This window comes from Cordyceps javanica, chromosome 5, assembly GCF_051103115.1.
Source record: "Cordyceps javanica chromosome 5, complete sequence".
NCBI lineage: Eukaryota > Fungi > Ascomycota > Sordariomycetes > Hypocreales > Cordycipitaceae > Cordyceps > Cordyceps javanica.
In genome coordinates this window covers 1,698,622-1,724,297 of record NC_139299.1, presented here as the reverse complement: position 1 = coordinate 1,724,297, position 25,676 = coordinate 1,698,622, and the positions used below count along the sequence as shown (strand labels likewise).

Genomic DNA, 25,676 nt, shown 5'->3' with positions numbered 1-25,676 from the left:
TCACATGGTGCAAAGGCTGCTGGCCTATGACTCGGCAGGAGGGTCAGAGATGCCGAGTTTGTCGACGTCGAGACTGAACGCATGTGAAGTTGGTTGAGCGGCCAAAGATGTGCTTTTAGAATTCATGGCAGGTGCTCGGCCGTGTCAATGGTTAAAAGACACACTTGCTGTTCCAAGCCGACTTTCTCGAGATGTTGTAAACTTGATTGCCATGCACTGTCGTTGTGCTCTCGATCTACAAACTGCTCCAGCTACATATACTGCAACAAAATACTAGACCATACCGCTGAAATGAGAGCAACGCTGCTGATACCGTCCATCTCTCTCTGTTGTTGCGTCCTTGTGATAGCCTACAACCTCAGAAACAGAGAGCAAACGCCCCTTCCTCACCGTGGCTAGAATTCGGCATATGGCAGCTACAAAGGGCCTCGATCATCTCAGCCAACAGTACGGTAGTGATGTGTCGAATTTGACGGTGATCAATCATGGCCCACGTTGGCGATGCGTTCGTTTCTTGGTCTGTCTGGGAGGGAGGCCTGCTCGCAACCTAGGCTGTGAAACGAGCGACAGTCACTGCCATTGCGACGAGGGGGGTTCTTCCCGCTTCTCGACCGGCATCCGCGTTACCATAAAACCCGATACCGTATTCCTAGGCACACACACGCACACTCTCAAATTATGGAGCTGTTGCATTTGTGCTTGGCCGCAAGCGGCCGGGCTTTTGATTGACGCCCCGAACCCGCGCCGGACTCCCGAGGCCGACGGAACAGGGAGGACTTCCCGCGACAGAGCTTTGACGGCGCTTGGTAACACGATCCCTCTTAAAAATGCTGTGCAAGATGCTGGAACCCGCGTTCATCTACACCCGCTGGCATAGCTGCCTCCCGGCGGATGTAAACGAACCCTAGACGAGGCAGGATGGACGGCTTTGGCACTGACATATCAAGAGACCAGAAACGGCAACATGGCCATTCCATCATGTTTTCAGATCAGAGATTCGAACTTACCTCGCATAACTAAATAATATTCTTCGGCTTCGAGGTTAGTAGAGGCAATGTTGAGGCCCGGTGCGAGGTTGATCGGTCGGCTTGATTATCGAATCGACTACAAAATGGAGAGACTTGCAACGGACATGTCAGGAAAAATCAACGGCAGACATGTCACATGCAAACCGAACGAATTTGTATAACTTTTTGTAATTCAGAAAGAAGCCATGGCATGTCCTAGGCGCCCAAGTTCCTGACGTGAAATCTTTTGCCCTATAAAATCGGCGAACCATCATGCAGATGAAACAAAAAACATGAATCGTTTGGGACTCCCACGCATCGCATTTTCCTTTCTTCATGATATATATCCCCTCACATCACGACGTCACCCCGTGATGGAGTCCGCATAACCTCGTAAACAAGACGCAACAGCTTAGATGCGCTTGCCCTCCTTGAGCGAGTCGGAGAACTCCTCCAGGGGGCTGCGCAGCAGCTTGGTCTCCTTCCACAGGTTGGGGGTGAGGAAGCCGTAGGTGTTGGAGACGGCGACGAAGCAGGCCTTGAGCGTGTTCTCGAGCGTCTTGGTGGAGCCGGCAGACGAGGTGTAGGCGTCCTCGACACCAGCGAGCTGGAGGAAGCGCTTGACGGCGGGGGAGGCGACGAGGCCGGTACCGCGGGGGGCGGGGATCAGACGGACGGTGACGGAACCGCACTTGCCCGACTCCTTGCAGGGAAGCGAGTGAGGCTGACCAAGGTTGTTGCCCCAGTAGCCGCGACGGACGGGGATGACGGAGAGCTTGGCGATGATGATGGCGGAGCGAATGGCCGTGGCGACTTCCTTGGAGGTCTTGATACCGAGACCGACGTGACCCTGGGAGTCACCGATGATGACAACGGCCTTGAAACGGGTACGCTGACCGGCACGGGTCTGCTTCTGGACGGGCTTGATCTGTGTGTGGGGGATATACGTTAGCATTATTTCATCGCCATCTGAGATTCAACCACATCTCGCTAGTAGCAATCGTCGCTCGCTGCGTTGCACGCTGCCATTGAAGGCTGCTTGTCGTCTCTGCTGCAGCGAGTCGGGTCGTAGCCTCGAGACAGGATGTGTACAATGTCGTGCGCACCTTCATGACCTCATCCTTGAGGGAGTCCTTGAGGAAGTGGTCGACAATCTGGTACTCCTTGATGGGCAGGGAGTGCAGGTAGATCTCCTCCATGCTGTTGATCTTGCCGGCCTTGACGAGACGGCCGAGCTTGGTGACGGGCTGCCACTCCTTCTCCTCAGACTTGCCGCCGCGGCGACCACGGCCACGGCCGCGACCGCGACGGTCGCCGCCACGGCCTCCGAAACCACCACCGCGTCCACGGTCAGCCATATTGTATGATAGGGGTTGTCGTTGGGGAAAGGGGGTTTTGTGTTGTGGTGTTGTTGCGCAGGTCACAAAACTTGGCGGAGAGTCGTGATGGGAACTTTTTCGCTTCGGTCGGCGGGGTCCAGAGCTGCAGTGCACACCGTGGTTGATTTCCCAGAAATTTTTGGCCGATGGTGCGGTCAAGGTTAGCGAGCCCTAACTACCTCTGGTTTGTGGGTACCTGGACGGCCTTTGGTCGTGGTGCCTGGTTTTTGCCTTGTATTCAAGGCATGAAAAGCAAACCCATGATCCATCTATGCTAAACCTAAAATGGTGAGGATCCGGCAACAGTGAAATGCCACTTACAGCATCGTTTAACAGTATGGACACTGGCCAAGCAGCTGGCTACTTCCTCAATTGCGCAGCGCGGCTCCGTTATTTTTCTATTTTTTTCTAGACTATTTTTGCTAATGGCATGTTAAACCAAAGACTCTGTAGAGCTCTCTTCAAGCCGCGGCCTGCGCTGCCGCCACCACGAAACAGGCTCACTCTCGAGCGTTCAGTGTTGCTATCGTCTCGACCTGTGCTGCTAGACGGTGATTTGGGGCCAGACGGAGCCTTGCTATAGCCTGTAGCGAACCTCAGCTGGTACCGAGAAGCTCTGCTGCACACCATGAACAGGATACGGACCATTCACTTCTGCTGAGACGGAATCTGACACTATTTTAGTCCTCTTCTATCTAAAGAATCGCTATCATGTCGTCCATCAGTGGGTGAGTGAAGGCTTGCCAGTAACTTGATGAGTATAGAGTTTGTCTCCACCACTTTCCTACAAGATCTGCATGTTCGGCAAGGCTTGAGGCAGAAAACGACAGAACAAAATAAAAAACAAGAGTAAGCTTCGTAGGATGCATGTCCCGCTCTCCCAAAGTTCTCAACTCAGCATTCAGCAGCTAAGTAGTGTGTGTGTTGCTAAAGCTGGCCACTCAATTGCGTCAGCTTACACTGTGCCGTAAAGTGGCGGGGACTACATCCATGGCTGGACGGAAGTGGCGAATGGAAGGAATCCATGAGCAAGCGGCGGATTGCTGTGACAAGGCTGCAGGGGCGACACTCAGTTCACTCGCCTCCCCGGTAGCCTACAGTCGCGATATCATTAGAGACGTTTCGGCGAATCATCATGACCCGTTATCATGCCAGCTGCACTCGGCGAACTATTGGAAGCGGCAATGGAGCTTCTCAAGATGAAATCACTTGCTGTATAACAGCCGAAAAACCAACAGCCGACGACCCGACAAGCAGGTGGAAGGCAGTTGCACAGGCGAACTGAGCAGGTTTGATTGAGTCTCATATCCTGGCTGACTCTTCCATCGCTGGTGTCATAATTTCTTGTTTTTGTACCGTGTCTGTTAATTAATTGGCCTGCATAGACATGTAGTACCAGACCGGAGCACTCTTGCCGTTATGCATGCATACAAGTCTTTCGAGTATCTCACATAGCCCTGTATAGGCCACTAGTTGGGGGCATGCATTGGGCTCAAACAGTTTACTGGAATTGCGTCACGCTTCCTGGCAACAACACTACGCTGCCGATTGTATCGAGAGCATTTATAGAGCGGGGTAAAAAGAGCCAAACAAGACTTTATCGCTGTGATGACTCTGAGTATTCTTTTCGGTACTTTTTTTGTGTGACATGATATTGCAACTTTGACCTCAAATAATAAAACTATTATGACTTCGAAACATGCCATGTATCGTGAGCTGATGCGAGAAGGAGAAGACTGGACCAGCTTACCCGATAGCTCTGAGAGAAGGAAGATACAGAACCGAATCGCCCAGCGTGCTTATCGTAGGGCTGTCCCCATCTTCTTGAGCTGTGCCCTATTGTCTTGTTTCGCTGACATCTGTCGTCTAGGCCGTAACATGCGAGAGCGCGCAAACGAGGTGCGACGTCTTACAGAAAAGATCAATGATCTAGAAAAAAAGAGTGATGAGCTCCACAACTCGAGCCAAGACCAGCATCCGACTTCGTCTCACAGCGCCGTGACGAGGCCCATGCCCGAAGATGAGACTGTTGAGCACCAGGGATATAGCCTTCGAGAGCCAAACAAGCCTACCGATGCAAGTCATCCTGAACCTTTATATAATTCAAGGGAAACTAACTGCGTGAGTCCTTATAGAATTGGATGTCCAATCTGGAAAGAGCTGCTCTCTCGTCAGCTGTAACATTGCCGTCCTCCAGGAGTATGGCCTCGCTCGATGACTGTATCTCCATTCCTGAGCTTAGCGAAGACATGTCTGTATTCTACCACGAAAGTCAATCAGACAGATTTCCGTCGCCGATATATTCAACGTCTTTGAACAAACTGGCTGGGTCCACGGAACCAGTGCCCGTCACTTTCACTGTTCCTCGGACGACCGGACTACCGTATTGCTCTCAAGATGCTAATCTGCCTCGATTTGTGTCTTCTACAGATCGTTCCACCGCTGAGATTGTCACGCCAAGGTCTGAGAGCTCTACTAATAAACCAGCAGATGGGTGCCGTCGAACGCAACCGTCAAGCTTACTTCACCTGGCGGTAGAGTCAGGCAGCGCGGACACAATGCGACTGCTACTTCAACGGCTCAATCTGCCAACAATGGCAAAGGATCAAAATGGCTACACAGCCTTTGAATGCGCAGTACGCAGTGGCCGAACGGATTTGGTAGCTATTTTGCTGGACTATGGTGTTGAAATATCGGGCGAAGAAGAGGCTGTGATGGACGACTAAAGGCTCGCCCAAAGGCGGCGTGTACTCATGTAGAGTCGATTTGATACCGCAGATTTTCTCTGACGAGCGCGGAAATCTTCAATAGATGCTCGCGGGACTGTCGTGAGAAAATAATAATGTGCCCTATCCATCCGGCCAGCCTTGGTGACGGGACCATGTCGCCTTTTCTAAAATAGCACGCGCCGCGCGCAATATGCTCTGCAAGATCGGGTCGTCGACTACGCAGGTCGCAAATAATGTCCTCGGAGGCAAAAACACCCTCACGATCGATGGGCAACGTGATGGATTCATGCCAGTGCTCTGCTCCTTGCACGAATGACTGTGACAAACACCGAACCCGATCATCGTCGAGCGCCAACAGCATAGCAAGCCCAATGTAATCGATCCCATACGCCAGCTCCACGGGATCTGAAACAGTAATTCCCGGAGGTCGCGCATTGATCTCGATCAACCATGTACTGGGTGACGAATGATTTAGTGGAACATGAATATAGTCAAGATCAACTTCACCGCCGCTGGTAGTCTTGTAAGCCATGCGAGAGTTTTGAACCCGTGCCTCAATATGAAAGACGCCAGTATGAAGTCCAAGTTTCAAGAGCATCTCATGAACATCTCTTACAAGATGATTTTTCTCGGTCGATGGGAGAGCAGAAGGGTAGATCTGACCAACCTCGAGGAAAATGACCGAATCAAGAGAAGAACAGCCCGTCTCATCACCAGGTTTCGGGGTGTCGTCTCCAATTTCCGCGAATAAAAGTTCCCCTTTATGGAGCACCATATTGACATCTACTTCAGGGCCATCACAGTAACTTTCCAACAAGAATCGCTGCCCGTGAGCCACAGAATACTCATCCATTCGCGGAGCGGTAGCTTCAAACTCTGCCTGGTCTCTTGCTTTGTATACGCCTTCGGAGCCCCAACCTCGACACGGCTTCAGGATTAGCGGAAAGTTGAGTGATGTGGTTTCCAATTTGCGCAGGGCATCCGCAAAACTCGTAACGAGTTCTACCTCTCGGCCAATGGCAGTGGCAGTTTTGTATTTGTCTGCTGCGACCGCTAGCACTGAAGGGGCAAGGGATGGGAGCGACAGGCTTTGAGCAGCTTTGGCGACTTGAGTCTGCAATGACTCGTGAAAAGTAACGATACCATGTATCGGTCCACAGTAGGAGCGAAGTGCTTTAATTATTCGCTCGTGTACTTTGTCGTCTCGTGAGAGGTCGCATGCAATGAAGGCATGGCGGTGATGTGCGTGAACTGGGTCGGCAAGCCAGCAGTTCTCTTTGTCTAGCACAACCAAGTCAATGCCGAGCGCTGTCGCGGTCGAGTAATGACCAGCCCCTGTCCCGCCGTGACCGGGATATTTGAGATAGTTTCCAACGAAAACAAGCGTCTGTTTCGGCGAGATCTGTGTCCTCAACCAACTGAATGAGAGACGATTCCTCATATGCTTCTCCATCAAGTCCAAATCTTCCGCCACATTGCGGGCTGATATCCGAGTCTGGAATATGATCCCACCCGCTGCCGCTGGGAAGATGTCGTGCAGCCCGCGAGAGTCTATGCAGTTCACTCCATCTGCACTAAAATACTGTCGTGGCTTTGCAAATGACTGCGAATGGACGACGCAGGGTGCGCCAGCCATGCGAAGGGGTATAATATCCGACCTGGCAATGAATCCTGCCACGCGAGGAATGATAAGCTTCCCAGCAAAGGATACGCCGGATGGGGCTGACAGAACTTCTGATTGTAACTTGGACAGGAAATTCTGCGCTGCATCTTCTATCGCAATCTGGTCGCGTTTGTCTGTTCTGGACGAGTTGCTACAGCGTCGTGGTGCTCCATTCTTAGATTTGTCCTTCTCCTGCAACAACACAAGGTCTACAGATACCCAGAATGGGTGCTGAAGATTGCTAAGTGATACATGGTTCACAGAATATGACCAACTTGATACTCCTGCTTAATTAACATTGTTAGCCTTGAGCTAGGTCTTTGATAGTTTCGAGATCTTACCATTGCTGTCTCTGGTATGCATTTTCCTATCCGTGGTGTGGTGGCGACTGTGTGACACGAATTGGCTGGGAATCCCTACAGCCTTGTTTTGATGCCTCTTTCTATAGATGAATGTGAGATTGCTTGGTAGTCATCCGATCGGGCTCGATGCTGATAGTAGATTCTGGGCTCTATCATATTGGTACGAGTAAGCATTACTAGTCCGACGTGCGCTACGTGGTAAAAAGGCAGAGTAAAGGAGTAAGCATAAGGCCGAGGCAAGATTTTAATTGATGACTTGTAATAATACTGGAATTTTCAGCGTCAAGACCACCTGCGAAGCCTCATTTAGGAAGGAGTAGCGTCGGACTTTGTTTTCTTTACAGAGCGCCACTCCATGAGGAGGCTACCCAGCAAAGTGGCACTGGTCAACGCAACTGCTAGATACCATGTTTGGTCCAGGCTTTTGGCTATCCCAGTCAATACTTCAGTCTTTCTCTCCTGTGGCGCGAATTGGACAATTTCGGTGAGACCGGTTGACGTTACAAAGGCTGGTGTTAGATCTGGGACCAAAGAACCCAGATTGGTCGACAGCTGGTTTGAGAATATTGTTTGTGCCACAGAAACGAAGACAGCTGGGCCCAAGTGCTGCGCAAATAGGATGATGGCGATACCGAGAGATACATCATCCGTAGAAAGCACCGTTTGTACTGCGCTGATCGGACAGTTGAACGCTACTCCGCTAGCAAAACCAAACGTGCCAGAATATAAAATGAGCTTCACTATGGTCGTACCAGGTGAAAAGGTAGATATCAGACCCGCGAATGTAGGCATCAGCACAGAGGCAAGAAGCATAAACGGAGTGTAGTATCCGAGGGCCGTGGTACCAGATCCGCAGACAAACATGCCTATCGTTGCCCCAATCACAATAGGAGTCATCATGTATCCGCTTGTGGCTGGTGAAGAGCCATGAACTATTTGATAAAATGTCGGCAAGTAATATTCGATGACGTTTATGGCACTATTGGTGCACATTGTAAAGACAGCTCCCGCAATGACGCTGCGATTCTTCATGATGCGCAGCGGAAGTGCAGCCGCATCTCCCAAACGGCGCTGATTATATATAAATGCAACCATGAGGATAAAGAGAACTGCAAAGAGGCATATGATTCTGGCGTCATTCCAAGGATACTTTGTCCCAGCCCAAGAGAATGCCAGAAACAAACACGTAAGCCCCGAAATAAAAAGCATATTACTGGGCAGATCCAGTGCAATAAGTTTGTTGATGAATCTGGTACGACTTTTGGGGGATTTCGGGTGCGGAAAGAAGAGCATCACCATGAGCAAGGCAGCACCCCCGAGTGGGAGATTGATCCAAAAGCACCACCGCCATCCAATTGACTGCGTCAAAGCCCCCCCAACGATGGGTGCCGCTATGACAGCGCCGCTTTCAACGCCCCCAAGGATGCCGCAGTACAGTGGCCGCTGGTGCAGGGGAAGTATGTGCGTCAACATTGTGAAGAAACCGCCAATGATGCCCGCAAAGCCAGCGCCAGTGACTGCACGGCCGGCGATGAACATGGGCGACGCGACAGCAGTGGCGCACAGCAGAGAGCCGACGAGAAAGATGATGATTGCGAACACAAAGGCGTTCCTCAATGGGAAGACGTTGTAGAGCTTGCCGAAGACGAACTGGAAAGCGCATGAACAGAGCCGAAAAGCTGACGAGTACCAGCCTACATCCGCGATGGTGTGAAAATGGTCCGTTATTCTGGGGGAAAAGGTGTCAGAGTGAATGCCCAACGGTCACGATACGAAGAGTTCTGTTTATGCCCACCTTGGAACAGCAGTGGCAACAATATTAGTGTCCAAGCCCCCCAGAATGAGTAAGAAGCCGAGAGTAAAGATGATGAGCCAGAACTGAAGACCTGTAGGATAGTCCACGTTTTCCTCAGCGACGGCCATCGCCTCGGAGTCGCTACTTGGACCGTTGCTAGTTTTTTCATTTTCTATTCCTTTGCCAGGGTGGACAGGTGTGAGGACCTGCGTGTAGACTATATCTGATGGCTGAGATGCATCTGTCGTCATGTTCATGCTGAAATCGGGGAAATGGGTAATACTGGTGGTAGCAGATGGTGGATGAAACCAGGGAAACACTCTCATTTGCTCTAGAGAATCTTTTGGTACTTTATTTGTTTCTTCATTTTTTTAAGATTTGAAGAGAAGATCCGTCCTGACTGGGAGTTATGTACAATGATGACCCGAGTAGAGCGGTGCATACTGTCCTCCATTCCGAGGAACACAGCGGCCACCAACTTACACGCATACAGCGCTCGCCCGGCAAGCACTCCGAGGGCTAGCCAAAATTGGAAATTTTGGAAATCGACAGGCCGGAGGAGCTAGGCTGCTTGAGGAAGTTTCTGTCGGAGTCAATCTCGGGGTGGATCGCCGTCCTATTCCAAGGCAGCGAGGCATTGCCACAAGACGCAAGTTTGCCGATCTTATTAGTGAGCACCATTATTTCATTTATAGTACACGATATCCTGTGTCGTATCCTGTCAACCTGTTGCCTGTTTGCCTGTGTCGTCCTAGTACATGGGCCAATCTCCTTGGTCATGCCCGCCCGCCCAATCAATCATGCCTGCCCAATCTGACAGGTCAAGCTCCTCCAATGCATCTGTGTGTATTGCATCGACTGATGCCTTCTTCCCTTTGCTATGAGTTTGCGGCCCGCGCAGCGACTCGTCCAGCGCATATGACACAGCCGCTCCCGCCTGCTTGCATACATCGTAATTTGGCTCGCCTGGAGCAGCGACGCTCTCGAGCTGGGACACAAAGACGGACAATATGCGCACAATGCGTGCACGATCCATGTCTCGTGGCAGAGCCACGCTGTCCGGGCCGGTTCGCGCTATTTCCAGCAGCTGTCTTGCCAAGACAATGGCAGGAGACAGACCGTCCCAGAGCATCTAGCAAGGTTAGCGACTCGAGAATTATTTTCTGTTGGGTAAGGCAGAGCTCACTATGTAGGCAAACCGTATGTGAAAGGAGACTTGTCGTCTGCGAAAGGAGCCGAGTTCCTGTATTAGCGCCAAAATGTCACCGGCAACCTTGATCAGTTGCAACTTGGACTCCTCATCGTGTTTTTCAAGTATCCTCCAGATCAGAAAGTCGCAGTGAAGAAACGTCAGAAAAACGCTTGTCAACATGAAACACGCGTGCGAGTCTGGATTCCTCGCCCAAATGTCTGGGTTATACCGCAGGTGCTCTGGTATTGTCCCCCACATTCTCCAATTGCGCCTCGATGTAGCTCTGCCCCAGTTAGTAGACTGTCGCTAGCATGATTCTAGCACTCACTTGAGCTCAGTTACAGTATCCCGCGTGATTGATTGAAACCTGAATTTGAGGACTGTTTCCGCGATCTCGCCCGTGATGCTTCGCAGTCGGATCCAGGTAGCGGGGCTAATCACTTTCTGACTGTCCCAGCCGTCCGGTGTAAGCCTCTCAGCGGCAGACGTCTCGTTGGAACTCAGCAGAAATTCATCCGGGAGTTCCCAGGGCTTCTGAACGTTTGAATATATCTTCAGGAGTCGGGGTGGCCGCGCGAAGATGATGGACAAAAACTTGTCCTTGGAGTAGAGGTCGTAGAAAAATCTCTGCCGCCACTGGGCCAAGAAGAATGGTACATCTTTTAAATTGAAGGAATCGCGAAATATGCCAAACGCAACAGCGTCAGATATTAAATCACCCATGCATCTCCATGTTTGCTCGCCTGTGTTGCCATCAACGTTAGCCTTCGTACTACTACACCAGCACACGAGACTTACTAGAGTGTCCCTTGTCAGTAGCGACAAGAATATAATAGTGGTGTCCAAGCCACAGCGACATGTCGTTGACTGTTGCGACCTCACGTGTAATTCGTAAACAAGTCGCACTGCAGTACAACATGTTGCTAACAAAGTTCCTTCGCCGGTCGCCGTCGTTCGGATCGATCTGACCAGCCCACGCTGCAATCGCAAAAATGATGCCAAGATACTCTAGCCTAATCGTATAGTCCGCGAAAATGCCCATGAATGTTTTGGACGTCATTGACGCGTCGACTCTTACAGGTTTGGCGGTTTCGGAAAGTATCGCCTCACTCAGTGAGCGCGCGCGTTCCTGGTGAGTGCCAGAGTCAAACAGTCCAACTGCCCTCTCCAAGCAAGAAAGAACGGGTGTAGCTATCAGCTTTCGTGGTGTTAAGGATGACTTGGCGTGTTCATAGTATTTCTCGACCAGCTCTGCAAGCTCTTTCGCCCGCTCTAGCTCAAAAAGTTGCACGAGGACGAGTCCCAGAGCAGCTGCCCGTTCTTCGTGGCAGGCCTCGAAGCTTCTCTGCGAAAAGTCGTACGTGTTTACTATCTTCTTGATCAAGTTCGCATCAGCGAGAAACACTTCTTGATCAGCTGTGGTTGTGCTCTCTGCAGCTGAGCTTGATATTGGCATGCTTGGAGATGGTGCCGGTAATGGGACCCGTTCTGTGCTATTCGAGGATGCAATATTGACAGTGTGGTCTCTGGGGCGACGCCTTCTACTCATGGGAGCAGGATGATAGACACAGCGGAAATGAAGCCCTCGCTGAGTACAGTTGCCACATACAGGTTGCCCGTGATCGCATCGAGTTTTGCGTTTGCGACAGGGCTCGCAAGACGCCATCACCCCATTTCGGCGAGTCACCTCTTCAAGAGGCAACTGATTCATTTCACAGTCTCTGAGGCACCGCCGGCCCAATCTGTGACGCGTGTAAAATGTACACAGTGGGAGCCTTTCTGATTATAGGCGGCCACGGTAAGCGGGGTAGCGCCTTTACCTAGCAGCCCGTATACAAGTTTCCAGCACAATGCCTCTCTACTTTGTGGACAACAGAATACATTACTCATATTTGTTATCATGAATAAGTAAATACATTTTATTTCTCTCAGCCTAAGCTCACGTCGTTGTTCATCTTGAAAGGCTCATTGCCGCATATGTTTCGGTATTAATTGCTGCCTTTGAACGCTGCGCTGATTTGGAGGTGCAAAGTCTGATTCCGCGCGGTTTAGGGAGAGCCAATGGAGCTGAGTATAGTTCAGGCTTCATCTAAAGTGAGTTATTATAATCGCAAAAGTGAAAAGCAAGCTTACATAGGAGCCTATATGATCGAGTGTCTGGCGAAGATTACTGTCGGCGCCGGTCCGGGATGGTATCGTTGTAGTGTTAGTCGACATGGTCTCTCAAAGTCCTGCGGGATTTTTGAGTTTAGACTTGAAAATAATGGCAGATGCCAGTTTAAATATAATCGTGGGCGATGATGGCCAGCCTGAACACGGGATGCTGCGCATCAGACGCATCCTACAGTACACCATAAGTTTATGTGCCGACTAGACCAAACCAGGAAATTCCTGACCAGAGCGGGAACCGGAGTCGGAGCAGATCGTCGCGGCCAAGGCGAAAAAAGTACGAGTAGTTGGATTCATCATATTTCCATTTTGCGCCCCAATCGTTATCTCCAACGACGAAGGCATTTAGTGATCTGTCGTACCAAGTCGCCAGCCATGGCTTGCTCAGCAGGAAACAAACATGATGTATGGGGAAGATTCTTTCCCAGCGACCAAATAGATACATTCATTCTATCATCTTGAGTAGTTCGGATCGTCAACCTGGTCTAGCCTCGGGTGTAAGAGATACACGACTAATGCCTACTCTTTCTCGGGATTGACAACGCGATGCGCAGCAGCTTTGAATGTCCCCCGTGCAGAGTCCGAAAAGTGCTTGCCTATATAGACCACTTGGTGCCCAGGCCGCAGCTGAACGAGCTCCCATTCTCTTGTAACTGGCTCCAGGATCTCCAGGGACGGCAGGTCATAATAGAGCAGTGTTATAAGACCGCTATCCGCATATTCTGGAATCAAGTGTGCCCCCTGTTCGTCTGCAGAGAATCCCAGTGTGAGGTTGCTCTCGGAATACAAATCAGCGAGAAGCTCGAGAGACCACGGCCTAATAGTATCAGCGACGTATTCAATGGGGCAGAAGCAAGGGCTGGTGCAGCCGTTGCCGTTTCTAAAAGGCTGCTTGCTGCGGCCATGAGACCGGTTGCCAACGAGCTGTTCTTGATTGGATTCGCGATGGCCTTTCTCGACCTAGAAGTCGCTATAGCGGCTGAGGCTAGTCTCCTTGATTTGCAGGCCAGACACGCATTAAGTCAGATTGTCAGTCGCAAGAAGGCAGCTTTTGCAGACTACCTCAAGATTCTCGAGTCCACACCTACGAAATATGAGCAGTGTATGCAACAATATCTCATTGGTAGAAGTTGTGCGAACTTTGCATTACACGAACACTGACGTCAAAATTTCCGACTCATATCAATTGGTGGAGATTGTACTAGATCGATAGGTAATCATACAAAGACTTGCGTGTACTGGACGTGTTCGAAAGGGTATCCGGCTGCTCCCCGTATTATGCAGCCTAAACGAATCCAACTCTACTCAGACTTGAGGATAAGGTTCTCACTGGGCTGCACGCGTTGTGCCCATTCTCTGAAGTGCTGTTAGCCTGCATTCTGTTCCGCACGTATTGCAATTACATTACTTACGTCCAGCTGCCGTCGTACACTTTTCGCGACTCTGGGGTGCCGTAGTTGGCAACTTCAAGCGCGGTCTCAATAACACAGGCCGTCACACCGGTTCCACAGCTTGAAATGATGGGTTTGCTAGGGTCGATGCCCTTGCTTGACAGAATGTCCTTGAGCTTTTCTGGTGAAGGGTACGCCTTGGTGGCGGGGTCGAGCAGCTCGCTAAAGGGAAGGCTGATAGATCCAGGCATGTGACCCGAGGACAGTCCCTCGCGCGGCTCCGGAGCCTGGCCGGTGAAGCGTCCGTTTGGCCGAGCATCCAGTATCTGCACGCCTTCCGCGCCCTCTTTGTTGTGATCCTGCGCAATCTCTTTGGTGTGCTCGAAGCTGGCGACCCGGGACTCGTCTAGCTCCGGGATGGGATACGGGCAGCATTCCACGCTGTAGAGCTCGCCCGACTCTGTCGGATAGCCTTGCTCCACCCACAGCTTGAAGTTATTGAGGATGTGGACGTTTTGGTGGCCGAAAATCTTGAGGGTCCAGCCGACGCGGGGAGCGGAAAAGATGCCGAGTTCCTTGGTGTCGTAGACGACGAGGACGTCCTCCTTGCGAATGCCGAGCTCGCTCATGGCGCCAGCGAAGCCGGCGGCGGTGGGCAGCATGTGCGGGTAGGGGCTGCGCTTGTCAATGACCTTGTCAATGTCAAAGAAGCGGGCCTTGGGTATGCGTTGCTCGCGGAACACCTGGATGCCGGTACGCTCATCGTTGGGCAGGAACCATGAGGCACAGAGGGGGATGACGCGCGAGTCTGTGCTGATTGGAGAGGGCGGGTTCTTCTGGAGCGCCTCGTTGAGCTCCTTGGGGGTGACGAGGTACGAGGAGAAGCCGCGACGGCCGGCGGCCATGCTAGGGGCAAAGGCCCGGGGCAGGCCGGCAGCTCGAGCAGCTCGTCCCACGGCTACAAATGCCATGGCCAGAGGCGAGGCTGCCCACACACACAAAGTCCAACGACCGGACCAGCGGGAGCAGTGAAGCTTATGGAGGGGAGGGGAGGGAAGCCCTGGGGAGCCGAGCGACTGAGATCAGGTAATGGCGGAGCTGGACGCTTTCGGGAGACGCCCTAGCCTGCGTCGGGGTATGTCACAAGCAGCGCGTCTGCGAGTATCACTGGCAATATGTCACAATTTGCGGTCAATGCCGGCAGCACATGATAATTTTGAGATTGCGATGGCGGATAAATAACGGCAGGGTCCGGACAGGCGGGGAGGTTGGCGTCACATCTGAATTCTGGGTCTCTCTGGCGGATGCGGGGAGCTTGGGCCAGCCATACAGCCAGCGAGTGGACGGCTGGCAATTTTAAGCGAGGAAGAAAAAAAAGCTTCTAAAAGTCGAGGCTACCGTTGCCAGTGAAAGCACTGAGACGACGGCGCTGAAGAACGTATAGAAGACGCTGGCGCGGTGCTAGAACAGGGTTCAGTAGCCGCTACTAGACGGTACTTTTAGTGGTTACGATCGCTAAAGGTCGCCATCCTCGCCGTCTCTGTAGAGCATCGCTCAGCCCACTAATCAATTTATTGTGCGGGGCCCACTCTAGGCAATGCATTAACCCAGACAACATCACCAAAGACACGCCAAAATCGCGTCTGGCTCCCAGCTTTGATCAGCTGCAAATAAGCACATAGTAGCACCACGAGCCACGTGGGAAGCCAGCTCTCTACTGCATCATTCATTTTCATACCATTCTGCTCAAATTCTCCGTTCAAATACCTCTCTACTATCCAGTCTGCTTACAAACACTGCCATGCGCTGGCTATAGCCCGCCTCCAATACAGCAACAGCAAACGCCGCCATGAAGGTCACCATCAAGGAGTGGAACGCTGTCGCCACTTGGCGATGGGATATCCCTGAAGACGACGTCTGCGGTATCTGCCAGGTCCATTTCGACGGAACGTGTCCGTCGTGCAGGTACCCAGGCGATGACTGCGCGCTGCGTACGGTCAATCTCCCATCCTCGCCCCCTTCGGCCATGCTAACAAACTCGCAGTATCTGGTAAATGCGGTCACAATTTTCACATGGTGAGTATCCATCTTCCCTGGAATCTTTTGCCTCTTTCACGCAATCTAACAGCAGATCCCAGCACTGCATTATGGAGTGGATCAAACAAGACAGTTCACGAGGACAGTGTCCCATGTGTCGGCAGCGTAAGCGTACTCTCACCAGCTTCAGTCAATCGGTGGCTGATTATTTGAAATGTAGCATTCGAATGGGTTGATCAGGACAATGAGCAGGTCCCTCCTGCGGATCAATGATTCATGTCACAGCACACACAAAACACAACGTATCAGGACCTCATCAGCCTGTCCAAAATACCTATATTCAAAGGAAAAAGAAAGGCCAGCTGTCAAAGCGGCGCGCTATGCTCGCTACAAACCAAAAATGCAATATGCCTAAATGTGGGTATACTTTCCAGCTTCCACTCTCGGAGGCAAACGCCCCGAAACATGATGGCGGTCTCCCTCCGCCGAAATCTCCTGGTTGATCGCCGTGTGAACTTCAATCCCCTTGAGCTCAATCTCCGAAGAGCTCCTGCCGTCTCTCGAGCCCATCCGCAAACCTGGCATTGCCTCGCCACCCGTGCCGCTCACTGTCGTGCGGATGACGCTCATCTTGGTGTGTTTGCCAAGTATTGCCGTATCGTACATCCCGGCATAGCCGGACGACTTTGCCTTGCTAGGGCGCAAGCTGCGGAACAATGGGGCAAGCTGCGGCGCACAGCCGCAGATGACGGCAAATTCGTTTTCAAGTACGGTCCATAGGCTCTCCAGCCCACTCGAAGCTGTTGCTCTTGTCAGGGACTCTCGCATGATGGACACGAGAAGAATGATTCAATATACATACTTGAGATGTGTTCCAAGTCGAAATAGAAGAACTGAACAGTCCGCAACACACTGAATATGCATACACTATTGTCCCTATTAGGTCTCATGACGCTCGAAACAAAGGTTGGAAAGGAGAGACTTACAATAGACCAATACCCAAAACTCCCGTCATGGCAATCTTTTGCTTCCTACGCATCTGTGACTTCCATAGCGTGGGCATGGGAATGACAAGAATGATCACATCAGTCACCATGCCAACCGCGGCAAAGACGATGTTGCCAGTCTTGTAGTGACGGCGGGGAAGGCAGTGGCCGTCATGGCTCGACTTGTCCCAGTAGTAGGAGACAGGCTTGCACGTGAATGTCGAGAAGCAGATGGCGCCCAATGCCCACAACACGGAGACGACGGCTACGACGAGCAGGGCAGCGTTGATGGAGCGTTTAAAGCCGACAACCCGGCGCAGGAAGAGGATGATGGCAACTTTGCAGCACGCCATCGAGCTGGCCCAGAATTTCGGCACCAGAAATGAACCCTGTGAGGAAAGGTCGTGTTAGCACGAAGCCAAGGCGGAGGAACCGACAGAGCGCTGCGAGGCGTACAAAATTCAGGAGATGTTTCCGTTCCCGTGGTATCTCCCACCCGGGGAGGCCAATGCCGTTATAGGCCTCTTGAAGATGGCAGTCAGTAAACAAAGGGGTTAGAGAAGACTTGCCGCGGCACACTCGACTCACTCAATAGCACGGACGCAACGGTTCCCCACATCAGCACGACGCTGATGCCCATGAGAACATCCTCTGCCCGTATCTTGCAAGATGAGAATCTCGAAGCGAATATGCGTAACGCAAAGATGCTAGACGCCAAGATACCGAATGCCAAAGCGACGGCAGGCAGTGTTAACCGCCACCTCTCTGCGATTGGGGAGTCCGGCATCTCCGTCGGCGACGTGTGATTCCAATGCCCGCCATGCATGCTTTCTTGTTTTGTGTTGGTTTGTTGCCTATCTATTATTGTGTCCGATTATGAATTGTGTATCTTTCGTGGCGTTGAGGAAAGAGCGTCGGTTCTCGAAGGTGCGCCAGGCCGCTTCGTCCCATGTAAGTACTGATTTCCGTGGTGACTTTTTTTAAATTTGAGGTTGCTTTTGCCTCTCTTGTCGTTTTGGTTCTCGCTCGTGCCCCTCTCCGCGCGCAGCCCGCTTTGGTCGAGACGATCAGTCTTTACCCAGGAATTTCCAACGCCCAAAAGAGAGGGAGCATGCAAACATGCCGCGGTATTGTTTTGGTTTGTTTTCGTTTTTATCGACGAGAAGACGGAGAAAGGCAGTGAGCGTATTGAAAAAGAGAGCACGAGTTGGTCCAGTTTCACTAGCACGCTACGACTTGACAACGTTCGGGTAGTGGGGGATAGGCAGCTTTTAGTAATGCCTTTATTTTAAGTATTTTTTTTCTCAACTGGGGTAATGATTCAAGCCACACGAGTTCTCAATCCGGGAGTTAGGGGGTGGGCGCTTCCATTGTCTTTCTTTTTTTTTTTTTGGCGTGCCGGCGAGTAAGGTGTTGTGCAGGGCCCTGGAACCGAATCCACGTTGCGACGCTGCGGAGATGGGACGACTATGGGAGAAACCGCAAAGTGAGTCGTGAGTGTGGCCTGCATGTCAGGCACCACAAAATAATGCGACCCCCTGCTCGACATGTGCGCCGTGTCTGGTTTAGTTTCTTGTCAAGCGTACTGGCTAACTACTGTCAGTCTACTGAAGTCTGATAGTCTCCCGTGATGGGGCCCAAGGTTCTTAGCTCGGGGCAGAATGCGTCCGAAGAGGGTGAAGGCTGGCCACTAAAATACCAAGCTTTATGAGAACCCGTCCTGGCAGTGGCAAAGTCTTCTTCTCCCGTGACGGGGTCGATCTGCGAGGGAAGATAAAGACGGTCCGGAACTAAAAGCTCACCACCCGGACTGCCGGAGTCTCTACAAGAGTCATTGTGCTGCGCCCACACACCCCAGCAGCTGCCAGACACTCCCAATAATAAGCCTGGTTGCCACGTTTCAGATGATGCATTGCGTCTGTCGTTGCGCTGTCAAGGGGACGACGGTTTATTATCCACGGGTGTTCGCTAAGCGAGAAACGGCCGTTTCCTGCAACCAAGGCTGGCTGGCTGGGCACGCAGAAATGGCTTCTCTCCTGTACCATCTTGCGGGGGCTACTTCCCTCTACCGTTAGGTTGCGCGGCGATCTGCTACACAGTGAGCAAGGGCCCGGCTTTTCTCCGCCGTTCAGCTCAGACGGAGCCCAGCATAATGGCGTCTCACTTTGCGGGCCTCGGGAGAGTGTGTTGCGAGGGCTAGCAAGCCACGGTAGATGGGCAATACGGCCCATATGGGAATGAGGCATGTGCCGATTGACTGATGGGCGCCTCCCCCTCGCTTCGCTCCAAGATATGCAGAAACATGAGTGGTAGCGGTCAGAAAAGCTTGGGCCATCAGATTGGCCGCTAATAATAAGCTATCCTCCCCAGGCTCAAGCCTCTTGCCTCTCTCCTTCAGTATTTTAAATACGACACAACATTTTGCGCAATGTCTCGGTCGAGCCGGAGTTAATCCCGTAGTAAACTACCAGTATTTACCAGCCGTCGACGACGCCGCCCCCTTGCCTTCTTATGTCACCCCTGGTGAGAAGCTAGCTTCGAGAATAAGATACAAGATGGGCGAAAGGCTTCTTAAATAAGGCACTTCCGAGTTACGCGGCCGCTGGCTTGCGCTCGCGCGACATCCATGCAGAGGAAGACGACCTTTGCGAACCAGGGGGCAGGCGTGAATGAAAGAAAACGACTCTGCACGATGCGCATTGGTCAGTTGTCAGAGAGCAGAAGAGAGACTCTTGTACTGAGTAGTTGCACATTTTGAGTGCCCAGACTTGAAGTTGCTAGGAGACACCATGCCAGGCCGGTGGAACGGATGCCCTTCAAACACTTTTGGAAAGATATATTGCCAAACGGTCACAGTGATTGGTGCCGCTACGTACTGTTTCCATTCACCTTTACGCATTTGGGACAACCAAAAGGCTTTAACGCCGAGTGGCGCTATCCTGCTGCCAGTTTCATCGCCCGCACTATTTTAACAGCGTTCAGTGAAGGACATGAGAGAGCTGCAGATCGTCCGTCCTCCACCAAAAAAGGAGGGATTGCTCCTGAGCGGCGCCCGGGGGTCAATTCTGAAAAGGGGGGGCGCAACGCAAATATGAAGAGCCGCGCCATCTGGCCAGGGTCGTTCAAACTGCCACACGCCCAAAAGCAGGTATACGCCAGGATAAGAATGACAAATACGTCGAGAGTCCAGGGCAGCGAGGTTTATGCCCATGAAATCGAGATATGTGTGTGTGTGTGCCTGGGAGGCAGCGGCGCGTTTCTGGGAACTGGAGCTCTCAATGCATTCGAACGCATCCATCGCCAGACGCCACGAGGATTTTCGATGGACCGCGAAACCAATTGACTGGGCAATCAAGCGGATAAAACGGGAGCTCCAAAACCTGGGACCATATTTCGCAGCGACATTGGAAAAGACCGTGGTTCATGTTGATGCAATGTAAGCGGCGCTACGCCATGGGATCTGATGGTTTTGCCCGGCGCACCAGCATTCTTAGCCCGGCAAGGGCGCTTACAGTAAAAATGCACCGGAGAGGCGTACTGTGGGATAGAGATGCGGATTGCGAAATTCGCATAAAATTCGCATAATTGTGCTGACTGTACAGGCCTGCAATGATGCTTCTACTAAGTTACCGGATTAGACCTGACGCAGATGTGTTTGAGCTTGCCGCACAAGGCCGGGGCTACCATGTCTCCCATGACAGCACAGCAGGTTTCTCGGTTATGCATTCAGAAAGCTTAAATATCTACAACAATGTTTATGTTGCCAGGTTCCAATGCGCTTGCTGGCGGGCAGGCAAGAGACGAATTGGGCCATGACGTATCCTTTGACGCAGGTACGGACACCACTGGTAGTTTTGACTACGAAGCAACTCTGGCCTTTGTCGAACCAGAATATAACAAGGTCCGACGAGCGGGAGTCGACGCCAGGAAAGTCATGTCGTCTGCGAGAAAACAAGGTCAATGTCAAATCAAATAAACCAAGAGAAGAGAGACATAAAAAAAGACAAAAAAATGTACAACACCCGGTGTTCGCTGGTCGTCACCGACCCAACTACTAATCTGGCGCTCAAGTGGTTATCGATCGGAGATCAGACGGGATCCAGATTTTTCACTCGGCTATGGTCGTACATGTCAAGCGATCGAGCATTTTTGCTTTATATACCATCTACAATTGGCCACCAGTCGGTCGGGAAAGCGAGAAAGTGGTCAAAAACGTCACGCTAAGGCCTCTTGGTGCTATCTGAAGTTTTCCACTATAGAAGAAGAAATGGGATCCGTATTGTCAATGATGAATACTCGGCGCCATGAATGGCAACGAGTTGGAGCTGTCGTGATGGAGACCAACACCCACCGCAGCGGTTGGTCCGGACAGCGGTGTGCCCCCTATATTCACTTTCGCGAACAACTGTACTTGTTGATAGTAGCAGTGGAAACGAGGGCTGGTGCAATTGATATGTTGGAATTGATGATCGGATGTGTATTGTAATTTGTACCTGACCCCGGTGACGTTGGCTGCTTTGGTGTGCTTGGCGCTACCCTACACTGCTCATCTCGACGTCGAAGCCAGTGTTGCCCATTCGGCAGCATAGGTCAACCAGGCTGCATGAATTGATTGATATACTGGGGTATATTTAGCGGTTGAAAACGCGACTACGGTGCAAACGCTGCCGCAGGAGGGTCTCTGGCCTGCGGAATTCTTTTCACGATGCTTCACATCATAATGGCGTAACTCTGAAAACCAGTATCCGGAGCAAAGGTCCGGGATTGAATCAAAAAAAAAATCGCCTTGCCCCCAGAAGTCTTGGGCAGGATTCCGGTACGGACCGCAGCAAAGGTTGATGAAGCGAACGAATCAATGATGCTACCAGGCAAACGATTTCCGGGCACTGACGTATCTATGTCGTCCTTGAGCCAACTCAAGTCGCAACAGTGACGACCAAAACAAGCCTCTGCTGCCGCTCTGCCGCTCTCCGTCCGCGTGGATGGTGTCGGAAGCCCCAGCCGTCCGCGTTCTGTGGAGTGAAGGCGGCGCCGGATGGCGCAGATGAGTGGGTAAGGTTTCGCACCCGCAAACGCACCTGACCAATGCCGTTGTGATGGGTGCGTCCTGGTCGACTGGTGCATGCGCTAAGGCTGCCCAACTGACCCTTTCCGAAGCTGGCCGGCCGGGACCAAACTCCTCGCAGGACCCTGATAAACCTTGGCGGGCGCAGGCCTGGGTGATCGAGTTTGGCATCCAGTGATTGGCATTTGCCACCATGCCCGTTCCTTGGTCGGAGAGGAGGAGGGAGTGTCTTGAAACCGTGATAACGTCGCAGAAGGGCAGCTGACGCGGAAAGGGGCCCTTGCTATCATCCCCAGGGTGGGCGACCTGACATATCTTTTATCAGACTTTGTAGAGATAAAGGGCTGACCCCGGAGTCGAGATAGAAAACCGATAGGAGAATGCCATGAACCGAGAGCTGATAACCCGTGGGCTGATAGAGGATAGCGATCGCGCCCGTGCACAGAACAGACGGTGCGGGGAGTGCCATTGGTCGACCACAGCCACGGCAGATAACTCGCTGACCCGAACCGGCCGCGACTCTTGATTCCTGTTACCCTATCACTCCACTCTTTTTTTGAGTCTACTGCAAGCAGTCTGCAAGATAGAACTGCCACCGAATGCCAGATTAGGAAGATGGCGGTTGTGGGGAGCCAACCACGAGGGGGCGTGTGGGATGCAGGTCGGCGTGGCTCCCAGGCGATATCGGGCCCGGACAGCGCTTCCGACGACGCCTCTCACGAACCTGGGCCGGCCCCCGATACATGGCGGAAACAGAGTTTCCATCCGGATGGCTATTTGAAAGAGCCTTCCCCTCCCTCCCATTGTTCTTGTTTATTCTCTATTTCCCATCAGGCTTGTATTGTTTTTTTTTGATACCCAGTCAATTAAACAAAAGTTGCATCTAGTGCTGGCATTGGACTGACAAGTTGGGTTCCTTGTCTCTCGTCTTATACCAACAAACACCACAACAATGTCGGCACTCGCCCCTGCCACCACCACCCTACGCAAGCAGGCCACCAAGCCTCTATACAGATACTCTGGTGTAAGATGGCACGATAGTGTGCGACACCTCACCGGTACTACCACGGCTGGACCTTCTGTTCCCTCTGGCCCTTCCATACCTGCTCCCACGCGCACAGCACTCTCCCGCCTGCCATGGCTTACACTCATCCGCTCCGCCGCCCTCACCACCATGATGTGCTCGCCCAAGCTCCTCAAGCCTTCCATTGCCGCCATGGGCCTCATCACGCACCCCAAGATCGCCCTCCTCAACCCGGAAACCAACCCGGTCCTCAACAAGCTGGTCCGCAACGTCGTCTACGACCAGTTCTGCGCCGGCACCAACCACGCCGAGGTGGCCCAGTCCGTCCGCGACTTCAAGACGCTCGGCTACCAGGGCGTCATCCTCACCTTTGCCAAGGAGATTGTCCTCTCCGAGGAGGAGCGCGCCGCCGCCGCCGCCAACCCCGGCCAGTACACCAAGGCGCACTACGACATGGTCGAGTCGTGGCGCGAGAACTCGCTCGCCTCCCTCCGCATGCTCCAGCCCGGCGACGTGCTCGCCATGAAGATCACCGGCGCCGGTCCCATTGCCATGGATGCGCTGCAGTCTCGCGCGGCCATGCCCCGGGTCATTGACGACGCGCTCACCGAGCTCTGCGCCGAGGCCAAGAAGCAAGGGTCGCGGCTCTGGTTCGACGCCGAGCAGCAGTCGGTGCAGCACGGCATCGACGACTGGGCCATTGAGCTGATGCGCCGCTGGAACGGCGACGGCCAGGCCCTCGTCTACAACACCATCCAGGCATACCTCAAGGGGGCGCGCGCCGTCGCGGACCGCCACATCGCCGCCGCCGCCACCGAGGGCTGGAAGCTCGGCGTCAAGCTCGTCCGCGGTGCCTACATCGAGCACGAGGAGCGCTCCCTGATCCACGACACCAAGGCGGACACGGATGACTCCTACAACGACATCGCCGACAAGCTCATCAGCCAGCGCCTGCCCGCGTCGGTCGCCGCCGACACCGCGGCGTTCCCCAAGGCTAACCTCATGCTGGCCACGCACAACGCCGAGAGCGCCGCCCTGGCCACCGCCACGCACCGCGCCCGCGTCAGCGACGGCCTGCCCACCTGCAAGCTCGAGTGTGCCCAGGTTGCCGGCATGGCCGACGAGCTCGGCTGCGAGCTCATCATGAACTACGAGAACACGCTCGCCGACCAGACGGCTGCCAACGTCATGGCCCCCAAGCCCTACAAGTGCCTCACCTGGGGCTCTGTCGGCGAGTGTATGGGCTACCTCCACCGCCGCGCTATCGAGAACCGCGGCGCTGTCGAGCGCACCAAGCACATGGCCGCCGCTCTCCGCAAGGAGCTGTGGCACAGACTATCCTTGAACTAAAGCGATGCCTGCGTTTGACCTCTTGATTACGACCCTCTTCACACAGGGAGAAACTTTGCATATACCATTGATGAATTATGAGCGAGCATTTAGGTTGGGCTTTATTGATAATCTTAATAATTCTAGAAGAAATTAGAATAGATGAAAAAAATCAAGAAAATTTATCTACACACTCTCTCGTGATGGAAAAGATGGCCTCGACCAAAGTACTAGTAGAAGCTGGTTGGTTGGATAAGAAATTTCACAATGAAGTGGCGATCCAAAGCTCAAGACAAACATGAAAATGTCATCATTATGATGTCCATGTTTCGGACGTGTAAATGTCTATCTATGCAAGTCTACGCAAGTCTATGTTGTACAACATTATATATGAGAGGGGTAATGATTATCCTGTCCTTCTTAGGCTTCACTCTTGTCTGATTCGAGGCTAGACAGCAGCGGCGAGTTTGCCTTTTCGTCTGCCCAACGCTTCCTGGGAAGCTCAAACGTCGAAGTGATGCGGCCGTATGACATGCCGCCCAGCTGCGCAACCGGACGCAGCTTGTCGAGATCAATGTGGCTGGCCTCCTCATTGGTGGCGTCCTCGCGCACCCAGAAGCGCGTGGCCTGGATGAGCACGACGCCGGCGGCACTCATGCCCGGCTTGCCGTGGCCGAGCTCTTTGGTATCGACGACCTTGCCCTCGATGGATAGGACCGACTCGTGAACGCGGCTGGGCCGCACCGTGGTCGCGGGGGCTTCATGCAGGCCGGAAATGGCCCACTCCGAGACACCGTGCGGAGGATCCAGCGACGTGGCGTTGACCGCCTCCATCATGTTCTCCGACACGGTGTTGATGACACACTCTCCAGTGTCCTGGAGGTTGCGGTACGTGTCCTTTTCGCGACCGGGCCGCGAAGAGAAACCCACGACAAAGGTGGGCGGATCGTGGTCGACGACCTGGAAGTAGCTAAAGGGCGCTAGGTTTTTGGTGCGGCCGTCAGCCGACACGGTGCTGATGAAGCCGACAGGGCGAGGGGCGATGCCTGACACGAGCAGCTTGTAGTTGTTAATCATGAGCCGATCCGCGGCGTAGGGATCAACCTCGCGATGCGTCCACGATGTGTCGTAGTCCCTTGCGCCACCGCCGTACTGCCAGTCGGGGTTGGGCTGCTTCGTCACCTCGATGGGGGCGCCGGCGTGATCAAAGTCTGGCCGGCGGGCCTGCTTCTCTGCAAAGTCGGCGGCGCGATCCACGATCTTGTAGCTCGCCTCGGCCTGTCTTACCTGCTCGGCCGCCGAGGCGGCTGCGGAGCTACTCTCTCTACGCGGCATTGCCAACAATGAAGTGCGGAATCCTTTTAGGGGCAAGGGTCTGCATGGGGTAATCCTTCGTGTAAGTCCGTTGATCCTGGGAGGTGCGTGGCAATTATGTGATGCCAACAAGGAGGGGGGAAAGCCACGACGAACCTGACCAGGGAAGCCAAACAGCGCGCCGACTTTAGGCACGAAGCCATTTGTTTATCGAGACCCCTCGCTTCGCTGTAG

At 52.9% G+C, this 25,676-nt stretch overlaps 8 protein-coding genes across 8 annotated transcripts; 3 read left to right on the top strand and 5 right to left on the bottom strand.

Moving 5' to 3' along the window:
* Window positions 1–1,419: 1,419 nt before the first annotated feature.
* V2A60_007759 (40S ribosomal protein uS5) lies at window positions 1,420–2,365 on the bottom strand (the record flags this gene model as incomplete). Its single annotated transcript, XM_083259041.1, has 2 exons — window positions 1,420–1,935; window positions 2,114–2,365. 2 exons carry the CDS (start codon window positions 2,363–2,365, stop codon window positions 1,420–1,422), a joined length of 768 nt encoding a protein of 255 aa, XP_083115167.1.
* A 7,321-nt stretch (window positions 2,366–9,686) lies between these two features.
* On the bottom strand, window positions 9,687–11,583 carry V2A60_007758 (fungal specific transcription factor domain-containing protein; the record flags this gene model as incomplete). Its single annotated transcript, XM_083259040.1, has 4 exons — window positions 9,687–10,067; window positions 10,122–10,410; window positions 10,456–10,870; window positions 10,926–11,583. 4 exons carry the CDS (start codon window positions 11,581–11,583, stop codon window positions 9,687–9,689), a joined length of 1,743 nt encoding a protein of 580 aa, XP_083115166.1.
* Window positions 11,584–13,199: 1,616 nt separating this feature from the next.
* Window positions 13,200–13,457, top strand: V2A60_007757 (uncharacterized protein; the record flags this gene model as incomplete). The annotated part of the gene is made up of 1 exon (XM_083259039.1): window positions 13,200–13,457. One exon carries the CDS (start codon window positions 13,200–13,202, stop codon window positions 13,455–13,457), a length of 258 nt encoding a protein of 85 aa, XP_083115165.1.
* A 140-nt stretch (window positions 13,458–13,597) lies between these two features.
* On the bottom strand, window positions 13,598–14,658 carry V2A60_007756 (thiosulfate sulfurtransferase; the record flags this gene model as incomplete). Its single annotated transcript, XM_083259038.1, has 2 exons — window positions 13,598–13,652; window positions 13,709–14,658. The coding sequence occupies 2 exons, from the start codon at window positions 14,656–14,658 to the stop codon at window positions 13,598–13,600; spliced, it is 1,005 nt and encodes a 334-aa protein (XP_083115164.1).
* Window positions 14,659–15,536: 878 nt separating this feature from the next.
* Window positions 15,537–15,997, top strand: V2A60_007755 (putative anaphase promoting complex subunit Apc11; the record flags this gene model as incomplete). Its single annotated transcript, XM_083259037.1, has 4 exons — window positions 15,537–15,678; window positions 15,732–15,763; window positions 15,826–15,889; window positions 15,945–15,997. The coding sequence occupies 4 exons, from the start codon at window positions 15,537–15,539 to the stop codon at window positions 15,995–15,997; spliced, it is 291 nt and encodes a 96-aa protein (XP_083115163.1).
* Window positions 15,998–16,135: 138 nt separating this feature from the next.
* V2A60_007754 (uncharacterized protein) lies at window positions 16,136–17,350 on the bottom strand (the record flags this gene model as incomplete). Its single annotated transcript, XM_083259036.1, has 5 exons — window positions 16,136–16,524; window positions 16,587–16,651; window positions 16,711–17,099; window positions 17,167–17,234; window positions 17,299–17,350. 5 exons carry the CDS (start codon window positions 17,348–17,350, stop codon window positions 16,136–16,138), a joined length of 963 nt encoding a protein of 320 aa, XP_083115162.1.
* A 5,377-nt stretch (window positions 17,351–22,727) lies between these two features.
* Window positions 22,728–24,149, top strand: V2A60_007753 (FAD-linked oxidoreductase-like protein; the record flags this gene model as incomplete). The annotated part of the gene is made up of 1 exon (XM_083259035.1): window positions 22,728–24,149. One exon carries the CDS (start codon window positions 22,728–22,730, stop codon window positions 24,147–24,149), a length of 1,422 nt encoding a protein of 473 aa, XP_083115161.1.
* A 399-nt stretch (window positions 24,150–24,548) lies between these two features.
* Window positions 24,549–25,463, bottom strand: V2A60_007752 (flavin reductase family protein; the record flags this gene model as incomplete). The annotated part of the gene is made up of 1 exon (XM_083259034.1): window positions 24,549–25,463. One exon carries the CDS (start codon window positions 25,461–25,463, stop codon window positions 24,549–24,551), a length of 915 nt encoding a protein of 304 aa, XP_083115160.1.
* Between the last annotated feature and the right edge of the window lie 213 nt (window positions 25,464–25,676).